The sequence below is a fragment of the Schistocerca cancellata genome, chromosome 5 (assembly GCF_023864275.1).
Source record: "Schistocerca cancellata isolate TAMUIC-IGC-003103 chromosome 5, iqSchCanc2.1, whole genome shotgun sequence".
Taxonomy (NCBI): domain Eukaryota; kingdom Metazoa; phylum Arthropoda; class Insecta; order Orthoptera; family Acrididae; genus Schistocerca; species Schistocerca cancellata.
Genome location: NC_064630.1, coordinates 331,436,467 through 331,448,541, shown reverse-complemented (window position 1 = coordinate 331,448,541; position 12,075 = coordinate 331,436,467). Strand labels below are relative to the sequence as shown.

Below are 12,075 nucleotides of genomic sequence, written 5' to 3'. Positions count from 1 at the left end.
TCTATTGGTTATGACCTGTCGATTAAAACTGAAGAAACTGCAAAAAGCCCGTGTGGAGTTGCTAGTCTCCCATCGGGCGCCTCCCCAGGTGGCGGATAGGGGAATGCCCACCAGGTATGGAGGGTACCGGGGAAATAAAATACTCGGGGTGGACCAAAACTAGCAACTACTGCCTTGTAGCTTAGGTATTGGATTACCAAAGGCTAAAGGAAGAAAACCTTGAGCAAAAATTACCTGGTCCTCCAGGTTGGGGGTTAATGCGATGGGCCAACTCCCCATTCATTGGAAAAACCTCACTGGTTAAAAAGCCTATAAGATTACAACAGGACGGATATAATAGGAGACGAAAAAGGCTAAGAAAATGGACTGTCTTAATTGGTGTATGGAATATACAAGGATTACAAAATAAAGTAGGAGAAGTGATTAAAGAAATGGAGGCTAGAAATCAAGATATTATTATACTCCCAGAAACTAAGAAAAAAGGACGAGGTATTGAACGAATAGGATCATATACACATTTCTATAGTGGTGTCCCAAAAAATCAAAGAGCAAAACGGGGGATATCGATATTGATGAAAAACAAATTCAAAAGAATGGTCACAAACTGGGAACCTATTGATGAAAATCTGATTAAAATTAATATTGATATTCATGGATACAAAATTACTATTATAGGAGTATATGGAATAAGCGAAGATGAACCAGTTTGTAAAAAGGATGATTTCTATAATAATTTAAATGGAATCATAGAGGATATCAGGAAAACCAGGGAGATTATTATTGCAGGGTATTTTAACAGTAGAACTGGAAGTAAAATTGGAAATAAAATTATAGGACCATTTGGAGAAAATGTTATAAATGATAATGGTAATAGACTTATTGATATCTGTGAACAAAATTCATTGAAAATATTAAATGGCTTTTATCAACATAAAGAAATACATAAATACACATGGCATAAAGATACATTGAATCAAAAATCAATAATAGACTATATTATAATTAAACAGCAAACGAGGATAAAAATACATGACATAAGAGTATATAGAGGGGTAACTCTTAGCGATCATTATTTGGTAAATTTCAAATTTTTATTCCCCTTCAGAGGAAAAAGCACTGAAGAAAATCGAAATTGTCCTATAGAAAATATACAAACAGAAATCAAAATTCCTAAATATAATTTGAATAGTTTGGAGAATGAAAGCACAATATTTTTATATCAAAAGAGATTAGATGAAAAACTGGTAGAAACAGAGTTTGATAATACAGAAGATCAATATCATTATATTGTAAATAAACTACATGATGCCGCCAAGGAAGCTTTAGGAGAAACAGAAGAAACACGTACAAACCATCCATTATACTACTGGAATGAAGAAATTAAAAAGGAAGTGAAATTAAAGAAAGAAAAATATTTAAAATGGTTAAATATCAGAAATCTTCAAGATAAAATAGAGCTTAATGCACAACAAGCAAAAATCCGGAAAAAGGTTGCAGAAGCAAAAAACAAAGTTTGGGAACAGTCATGTCAAAAAATTGAATCCTATATTGGTGGTAAAAGAAACACAGAAGCATGGAAAACTATAAAAAATTTAAGAAGGAATTCCAAAGAAACAACACATATCAAATATATTACTCATGACTCTTGGGAAAAATATTTTAAAAGTTTATTAACAGAAAACAGGGAAGAATACTTGGGAAACCCTGAATATAATGAAATGATAGATCTACAAGCAGAGAATTACATCCGTTTGGAAATAGAGACAGTAAAAACTGCAATAAAATCTTTAAAGAATGGAAGGGCTACAGACATTGGAGGTATTCCTGCAGAATTATTAAAATTAGGAACAAAGAAATTAATGGAATTGTTAAGAAACCTTTTTGAAAGATGTTTAAATGGGGAAGATGTCCCAAATGATTTGAAAGTAGGATATATTTCAGTGATACATAAAAAAGGAGTGAAAGATGAGTGTAAAAATTATAGGGGAATAACAGTGACCAATACCTTCAGTAGATTATATGGAAGAATTATTAAATATTTGTTAGAACAAGAATACAAAGAAAAGGAGGTTGAAGAACAAGCAGGTTTTAGAGCTGGAAGATCAACACTTGATCATATCTTTTGCCTACAACAAATTATTGAAAAAAAAAAATGGTTCGGGCACAACCTATACATTTAGTATTCATAGATATAGAAAAAGCCTATGATAGTGTGCCTTTATCCAGTTTATGAAAAGCTTTAATATCAATAGGAATAAATCCAAGAATAATTAAAGCAATTCAAAATTTATATAAAAATTCTATTTCAAAAATAAAAATTGGTAAATATCTATCACATGGATTCCAAGTCACAAAAGGATTACGTCAAGGATGTAGCATCTCACCTACATTGTATAAAATATATACAGAAGTAACTTTACAGAATTGGAAGAAAAAATGTCACGCTATGGGAATACCAATAAATGATAGAACAATATACTCGTTACAATTTGCAGATGACCAACTGATTATAGCCCAAGACTATGAGGACATAGAGTATATGACCAGAAAATTGATTCAAGAATATAAAAAATCAGGTCTAAATGTAAACATGAATAAAACAAAGTACATGGTAATTGGTGGAGTGAATGGAGACTTAATATTAGAAGAAGGGATGGGAACAATAACAGCTACTGAGGAATATAAATATTTAGGTGTGAAAATTACAAATGATGGGAAACAGGACAAAGAAATTAGGTCAAGAATAAATTCTGGAAAGACGACAATCTCTTTATTGAATGGAATTCTCTGGGACAAACACATAACAACTGATAACAAAATAAGGATTTTTAAAACAATAGTTAGGAGCATTATTACATATGGTTCAGAAGTGTGGACAACAAAATGGCAACTGAAATCAAAATTATTAGCCACAGAAATGGATTTCTGGAGACGTTCAGCAAGAATATCAAGACGAGAAAGAATAAGAAATGAAGTAATCAGAGACAAGATGAAATGTAAAAATTCAATTATTGATTTCATCGGGCACAAACAACTTAAATGGTATGGACACATCAGACGAATGGAACAGGAAAGGCTACCAAAATGCATAATCGACTGGGTACCAATTGGAAGAAGAAAAAGGGGACAACCACCTGAAACATGGAAACAGGGAGTTCAGTCAGCAATGAGGAAGAACAACATTCCTGAAGATTTATGGACAAATAGAGAAGAGTGGAGAACAATAATTAGTGACTTACTGTAATCTAGAATAGGTGCTGGAAAATAGTACTCACATTGTAAATCCAGAATAATAATAATAATAACTGCAAAAAGGTGGGAATTTAAGGAGATGGGACCTGGATAAACTGAAAGAACCAGAGGTTGTACAGAGTTTCAGGGAGAGCATAAGGGAACAATTGACAGGAATGGGGGAAAGAAATACAGTAGAAGAAGAATGGGTAGCTTTGAGGGATGAAGTAGTGAAGGCAGCAGAGGATCAAGTAGGTAAAAAGACGAGGGCTTAGTAGAAATCCTTGGGTAACAGAAGAAATATTGAATTTAATTGATGAAAGGAGAAAATATAAAAATGCAGTAAATGAAGCAGGCAAAAAAGAATACAAACATCTCAAAAATGAGATAGACAGGAAGTGCAAAATGGCTAAGCAGGGATGGCTAGAGGACAAATGTAAGGATGTAGAGGCTTATCTCACTAGGGGTAAGATAGATACTGCCTACAGGAAAATTAAAGAGACCTTTGGAGATAAGAGAACCACTTGTTTGAACATCAAGAGCTCAGATGGAAACCCAGTTCTAAGCAAAGAAGGGAAAGCAGAAAGGTGGAAGGAGTATATAGAGGGTCTATACAAGGGCGATGCACTTGAGGACAATATTATGGAAATGGAAGAGGATGTAGATGAAGATGAAATGGGAGATACGATACTGCGTGAAGAGTTTGACAGAGCACTGAAAGACCTGAGTCGAAACAAGGCCCCCGGAGTAGACAACATTCCATTGGAACTACTGACGGCCTTGGGAGAGCCAGTCCTGACAAAACTCTACCATCTGGTGAGCAAGATGTATGAAACAGGCGAAATACCCTCAGACTTCAAGAAGAATATAATAATTCCAATCCCAAAGAAAGCAGGTGTTGACAGATGTGAAAATTACCGAACAATCAGCTTAATAAGCCACAGCTGCAAAGTACTAACACGAATTCTTTACAGACGAATGGAAAAACTAGTAGAAGCCGACCTCGGGGAAGATCAGTTTGGATTCCATAGAAATACTGGAACACGTGAGGCAATACTGACCTTACGACTAATCTTAGAAGAAAGATTAAGGAAAGGCAAACCTACGTTTCTAGCATTTGTAGACTTAGAGAAAGCTTTTGACAATGTTGACTGGAATACTCTATTTCAAATTCTAAAGGTGGCAGGGGTAAAATACAGGGAGCGAAAGGCTATATACAATTTGTACAGAAACCAGATGGCAGTTATAAGAGTCGAGGGACATGAAAGGGAAGCAGTGGTTGGGAAGGGAGTAAGACAGGGTTGTAGCCTCTCCCCGATGTTATTCAATCTGTATATTGAGCAAGCAGTAAAGGAAACAAAAGAAAAATTTGGAGTAGGTATTAAAATCCATGGAGAAGAAATAAAAACTTTGAGGTTCGCCGATGAAATTGTAATTCTGTCAGAGACAGCAAAGGACTTGGAAGAGCAGTTGAACGGAATGGATGGTGTCTTGAAGGGAGGATATAAGATGAGCATCAACAAAAGCAAAACGAGGATAATGGAATGTAGTCGAATCAAGTCGGGTGATGCTGAGGGAATTAGATTAGAAAATGAGACACTTAAAGTAGTAAAGGAGTTTTGCTATTTGGGGAGCAAAATAACTGATGATGTTCGAAGTAGAGAGGATATTAAATGTAGACTGGCAATGGCAAGGAAAGCATTTCTGAAGAAGAGAAATTTGTTAACATCGAGTATAGATTTAAGTGTCAGGAAGTCATTTCTGAAAGTATTTGTATGGACTGTAGCCATGTATGGAAGTGAAACATGGACGGTAAATAGTTTGGACAAGAAGAGAATAGAAGCTTTCGAAATGTGGTGCTACAGAAGAATGCTGAAGATTAGATGGGTAGATCACGTAACTAATGAGGAAGTATTGAATAGGATTGGGGAGAAGAGGAGTTTGTGGCACAACTTGACCAGAAGAAGGGATCGGTTGGTAGGACATGTTCTGAGGCATCAAGGGATCACCAATTTAGTATTGGAGGGCAGCGTGGAGGGTAAAAATCGTAGGGGGAGACCAAGAGATGAATACACTAAGCAGATTCAGAAGGATGTAGATTGCAGTAGGTACTGGGAGATGAAGAAGCTTGCACAGGATAGAGTAGCATGGAGAGCTGCATCAAACCAGTCTCAGGACTGAAGACCACAACAACAACAACAGGTGTCTCATTTATTTCTATGTAAACATTTCATACATAATACCTAAAAAAGCAGTCTGAGCAGGCATGTTGGCAAGTGGTATGCACTAATACATTTTGTTTCTGACATACCAAAAGTTATCAAGACTAATCAATTCAAATAACATTTTCCTTGCATTGAGCATCTTGTTGTTATGTCAGTGGTCTAAAACACACAGTGAGCAGAGGTACAAATGTAGGGTGGTGTCTTCTGTGCACTTGGAAAGGTGTCCTTCTTAGTGGTATGGCTGCCCACAGCTGTTGCCAATGTTAACTAATAACTTTGCACCTTAATCAAATAAGCCTTTAATAATCAATAAACAAGAGGAGACATCCACTTGCTGATCATGATCCTTTTGGGTCCATCCCGGTAGATAAAACGAACATGACCATTTATAAATCTAACATTTGATTCACTTTTATCTGCTTCTATTTTCCTAACACTTTCAGAACAGGGGTTTAATATTAGATTCCTTCAACAGTGTTATAAATGTGGAATTCGCCCTTCTGCAAGAATGTTCTCACATTTGTAAATGCAGCTGAACAACTTCACAAGGATTTCAGTAAGTCTGACCTGTACTTGAGAATCTGTGAATTTACTTCATCTAATCAAACAACTCTACCATGTTTTAGCTGGTTTGAGGCCTTCTTTAGTTCCTTTCCCAGAATTTTTAAATACTTTAGTTCCTTGTCAGCAAGACTGTATACTGTTCAATTGAAAGTAAAGATGCCCGTAAGTAACATAATTACTCCACACATTCACTTGGTCCTTTTTCTTTATCCAAATCAAGCTTGCTGTCCTTGCAGTCAGTATGCTGAGGTGAATGTCAGTGGGATAAGTTACTTCATGATTTGATTTGATTTGATTCATGCATCTTATCACGCAGACTGAAAACACTATGTTTAATTTGAAATCCTTGTCAAATATTTATTTTACATTAGATCTTGGTTGGCACTTATCATTCAGTCTTTTCACATATTTTTATGTCTAACTGACCTAGGGTTCTATATTTCTGATTTCTTCTTAAGCACTCAACTGCACTTTGAACGGATACTGTGTTTATACCTGAAACTGTATCAAAGACAATAGCTGAAATACTATATTTAAAATCAAAATTCTTCAGATTCAGAATGTAGGCTATCTTAACTATATGTAAAATCAACATTCTTCAGATTCAGAGTGTTGGTTCACAGGGCTTTCAGGATTTTGGATGGAGGTGATAGCACTTCCCATTATGTTTCACAAATTTTAGGATTGGTCACAATAAAGACACTCTTGTTCCTTAAGGATCACTGAAAACTTTCAATAGATGAGTATCAGTTGTGCAAGAGGTAGGTGTTGGATGTGGCAGAGGTAAGACCAAAGGGTGTATTGTGTTTGTAAGAATGAATCACTCATTTACAACAGTCAGGATTCCGAGACAGGCAGTTCCAAAGCAGCTGTTTGACTGAAATTGCTTTTATGTCAAAGTCCACATCATGAAGAAAGGTGGCCCAGTTTTCAGACATTCTGCACATGCACCTCCATTAACTACTGGCAGCCAATAAGATTCATTTTCCTTCCAAGCACTAGTCACAAGTTACAACTAGAAAGTGAAAATCTCTTTCCTGCATTCTGCACTGTTGCCGTACTTCGTGACAATAGAATTATTCATTCAACTGTTGGCATTTCTTTTCTTGTAGCAATGTGGCTGTAACTGTACATCTGTAAATGTTTTAATGTACTTAAGAAGTGCCAGGTATTGGCAATAAATGTGAATGGTGTGGCAATAAATGTGAATGGAGCTCTGGTTAGCACACTGGACTCACATTTGTGAGGACGACAGTTCAAACCCATGTCTGACCATCCGGATTTAGGTTTTCCGTGATTTCCCTAAAATGCTTCAGGAAAATTCTGGAATGGTTCCTTTGAAAGGACGTGGCTGACTTTCTTCCCAATCTTTCCTTAATCCGATGGGACTGATGAACTCACTGTTTGGTCCCCTCCCCAAATCAACCAACCAACCAACCAATAAACATGAAATGCTTCACGAGCACATGAGAGGGATTATCAACCACATTTATAACTTTTTCAAACATGAATTTCAAAGTGAGACTCCTACTACTGACATCTGAAGACACAAGAATGGACTGCAGAAACATGTGGTGTTGGCAAGAAAACTGTAAAGGAAATTGTAAATGAAAGTGTCAGAGTTGTAGAAACCATAGGAGAAGTTGGTTCTGTGTCACTTGGAAAGCATCAAAATCACAAGAAACCTGTAACATGAATGGATGGTTTTGAGAACAATGTTTTAAAGCAATCCATGTGACTGGTGAATATCCGGCATAACAAAAACTTGTTACGGTTATGCATGGCTTCAAAGGTCGTGCTTAATCAATGTAAATAATTTTAAAACACCGATCAGCCAAAACATTTTGACCACTGCCCTCCATGACATTGGATGGTGGTGCAGGCATGTAATGTGGTAACAAAAGTATGTAAGTGGAGCAGGCACAGACTGGGGATCACCCTATCAAAGATATGGGCTGAAAATGGGGAAATGCATTGAATTTTTTCCTACCTGTGAGAAGAGATGGTTGCTAATAGTAACCTGATGAAATGTGAATCACAAGCAGTATTCTCTTCACCATTCACCATAAGAATAATACGAATATAAACATTTTGCCATGTGTTCTTCCGTGTTTGTTGCTATCTCATTTAAATCCTGTCTGCCTAATAAACTACGAAACTAGAGTGAGACAACAGCAAACGCGGAAGAATACACTTATCGTGTCATGTTTATATTCGTATTATTCTTAGCCTAATAGTGATACAGTCAGAAATGAACCACGGCAACTGACTAGATTTTTAAATCTAAGATGACTCTAATTTCTGTGCAGAATTTGATGTACTAAAGAAGCGGCCGCAAAGATTTTCAAACGGAGAAAAATTTTCGCCTAACTCTCGTTCAAAACATGTTCTATCATACGCAGCCTATTATTTGGTTCTTGTTGATCATTCTCAAAGAAAGCAGCAGTGTAAGTAAACAACAAATAGCAGTCTCTTGGCATTGCTTCGCTAATTAGACGATTCGCCTCTTTTTAGCTGTAAGCGGCGGTGGCGCGCACAAAAGCAAGCCATGCCGCGAACGGCGACAGGCCGTAAACACGCACTATCAGAATGCGACAAACAATGCATGACACAGTACAGTGATGCATTTTCAGCTTAGAGTGACGTAAACACCTATATCAGAGAAAATGGCACTTATCAGATCAAACAAAATAAGCAATCGATTCAAACCAGACGAAGCACGTGAAAAAGGAAGGGTACCCGTATAAATACGGACGGAGCGCCTGACGCATAGCAATGGCTACCTGGTAAAGCTTACGACTCGAACCAAACTACTGTAGCTGTATCGTCATTCATTCGACCTAAATTGTGTCTCATATTACAATGGACCAACTTTGTTTCGATTTGGAGGTGCGGCCTAAAACTTTTCTCTCCCCTTGAATTTCGAGTCTCAAATTTCAGGTGCGGCTTAGATTCGGGAAATCTTTTTTTCCTTTGTTTCGAGTCTCATTTTTCAGGTGCGGCTTAGATTCGAGTGCGGCTTAGATTCGGGTAAATACGGTAGACATCTAATGCCTCTAATTCCACATACATCTACAAACCTACCAACAAATTGTCAGATCCCTGATATGCAGAATCAGTGATGTACTGGTATTTCATTCAAAAGATTGACAAACAAGCTATTAAGCAGGCGGATATAATGTTTTGGCTCGTCAGTGTATTACCCAACAAGTAGTTAAGCTTTGTCCAGCATGTTGTAAGTTCTAATAACTCTCAAGAATGCACCCAGATAAATTTGTAAAAAACTCTGTTATTCTCACAGGTAAACCCCTGTCATTTTCAACACATGAATTTGAAAATACCTTAAAATGACAGGAACAATTGTACCTGTCATGATATTGGTGGTTTTTGATGTTACCTGTCAGCATTACCTCTAGTTATCCATGGAAGATAGTTAGCTATTTGCTTGTTCAATGGATTATACGTGCAGTCTCTCACTGTAACGTCAAACGATTTTGTTTACAGTCAAAATGTCCATTGACAGCAAAAATTATGATAACAAACAGACCATTTTTACAATAGTCTTTTACATTAGTCTTTTCTACCAGTAATTCTCTTTTATGAAGACTGAATACACTTAACTACAGTCAAAGACATCCACATACACACCTTATACACATTTGTAAAAATTCTATGGTGTAGGAGCAGTTGTCAAGCAAATATAATCATTCTGGTTGGTGTTTGAAGTTAATTTAGCTCTCTTACATTTTTAGTTAAAATACAGTCCAAACCATAATAACTGACAATTACAGCAAACTGTCGGGAAAAATTGTTCTTGATATCTTCGGAAAGCTGTGTTAGTTGTTCTTGACTTTAGACGTCACGCACACTAAAGCTGTGGAGCAGTGGATGCAATGTTGTCAAGATGTGAAGTAAGATTTCTCTCACGACAACTGATCGAAACTGATTTTAAAATTTGTTGTTCCCCTGATAGATTTGAATGTATAATATGATGATGTGCTGTAGGCTAAGGTACCTGACTGTTGTCTGCAGGAACACAGTTAGGCATCGTGGACTTTGTTTGCCCGCCCTCTACTGTCACGCATATGCAAATCTCACCCCCTCCATGATTTCCTGCTGCTCTGCCTCAATGCCCAGAAGCGCCATGCTACATGATGTAGCTGTTGTGAGTGTGAAAATATTAGTGATTGCTTATGTTTGACATACTTATCCAATGTTCCTATAACTGGCTAGAGACTACTAAACCATCTAGCATTTTGTACTAAGTTCTTATTGCAAATGTTTCCCATACAAATCTATCTACATCCTGTCATTATCATTAAGCCAACTTGTCTGGTCAAGCAAGGCTGTCCTTTATGTAACTCTACCAATATTAAGCCTAAGAACTGTAATGGAATTGTCAGTAAAAGCAGTCTGACTAATTACTTCTGGCCAATTGAGAACTATTTATAATCAATTTAATAATAATGATAATAATAATAATAACAATAAATGCCTCTAACTGGCAACTGAGATCTGTTGTAACTTTGTCAGAGGTGTGCTGGAGAAAATTGAAGTTCATTTGACAGAGATGAAATGAAGAAATATTATGTTTTAATTTCCTGTTGATTATGATGTCATTAAAGATGAAACACAAGTTGGAAAAGGCAAGAACCAGTAAGGAAATCACCCATATCCTTTTTCAAAGACACCAAAGTATATCATGAAGTTACTGTACTACATAAGGTTGTTTGAGCAGGAATTTGACCTGGCTTCTCCTGTTTGTGAAACAAGTTGCTGTTCACTGTTTATAACTGAAGTAGAGATCAAATTAAGTGTTTCTCTCACTAACACAGAGTCGTAAACAAACCAATGTCAAACTTTTTCAGTATGTCATGGTAGAAAGTAGACAGATAATGTACAGATTAATGAATAAAGAACCAGCTATTACAGTCCTCATAAGACTGACAGCTTTTACAATCTGAGTCACTGTCAATTTTGAAGATAAGAAAACTACCTAAATTTGCTTATTTTCATTCAGACACATATTAAAAAATAAAATTCAGGGATAAAATCATTCATTAAACTGAAGGACTTCACTGCAAAAAACAGTGTAGTACGGATACTATTATATGTGTTGCTCCAGTTATTTTATACAAATGTTTAGGATGGAAATATGGGAAGCTCACTCAAAAACTAGTATAAACAAGAACACAAACAGCAGGAAAAATTGAGCAATAAAAAGTTACAAAGCCTTGCATCTGTCCCATATTTTCCTAACACACATTCTTCTATATTGTAATAAATAGCAAAAACTGGCACTGATGAATGTATGTGATAGTAAAAGAAAACAAAAAACTTAATGGGGACAAGTTTACTTTTCAAATACATCTCTATGGACTAGGACAATATATTACACTGAAGTCAGTGGTGGCTTGTAAACATACATTTGCAACTATGTCACAAATAAAATTTTGCTTTTATTATCATACACTTTCACCCATTTAATTTTCACTATTAATGGCAATACACCCTGTTTATCTTTACTTTTTACATTCATGATTTCTACGTACTGAACAACAGTAAAATTGTGCAGGAGGAGGATCTTTTTGTTTTGGGGGGGGGGGGGGGGGTGCTTTGCTTGGAGAATGGCAGCTAATGGTATTAACACATAGCCTGAAAAAGACCATATATATACAAAAGCTATCAACATATTTCATTTTGTGCTTTATTTATCATTTGGGACATTGTGTCTCTTCTCTAAGGTGTGTAGTGGTCTGCATTAGTAATAAATCTGCTCTGGACTCACAACTTACTGAATATGCTGCCACAAACTCTTAGCATGTTATAAAAGTATGTCTCACTTCATTTAAATTTACTTAGTACAGACAACATGTAACCAACAATAACTACTCTATCATTAAATTATTCAGTGGTTTGAGAACATTGTAAATTAACAATATGTGGTCAAATGCACAGATTTTTATGTAAATAGGCATGGTTTAGTTCTCGTATGTGGCTCTTCTCTTAGCAATAAGCCAATGGCCTAGATCTCTGTAGCATGTACTTCTGTTTA

At 36.2% G+C, this 12,075-nt stretch overlaps 1 protein-coding gene across 1 annotated transcript; it reads left to right on the top strand.

Annotated features, from left to right (window-relative positions):
• The first annotated feature begins 257 nt into the window (after positions 1-257).
• On the top strand, positions 258-6,932 carry LOC126188523 (uncharacterized). Its single transcript, XM_049930125.1, has 3 exons — positions 258-1,940; positions 5,964-6,269; positions 6,858-6,932. Exons 1-3 carry the CDS (start codon positions 258-260, stop codon positions 6,930-6,932), a joined length of 2,064 nt encoding a protein of 687 aa, XP_049786082.1.
• Positions 6,933-12,075: the final 5,143 nt, after the last annotated feature.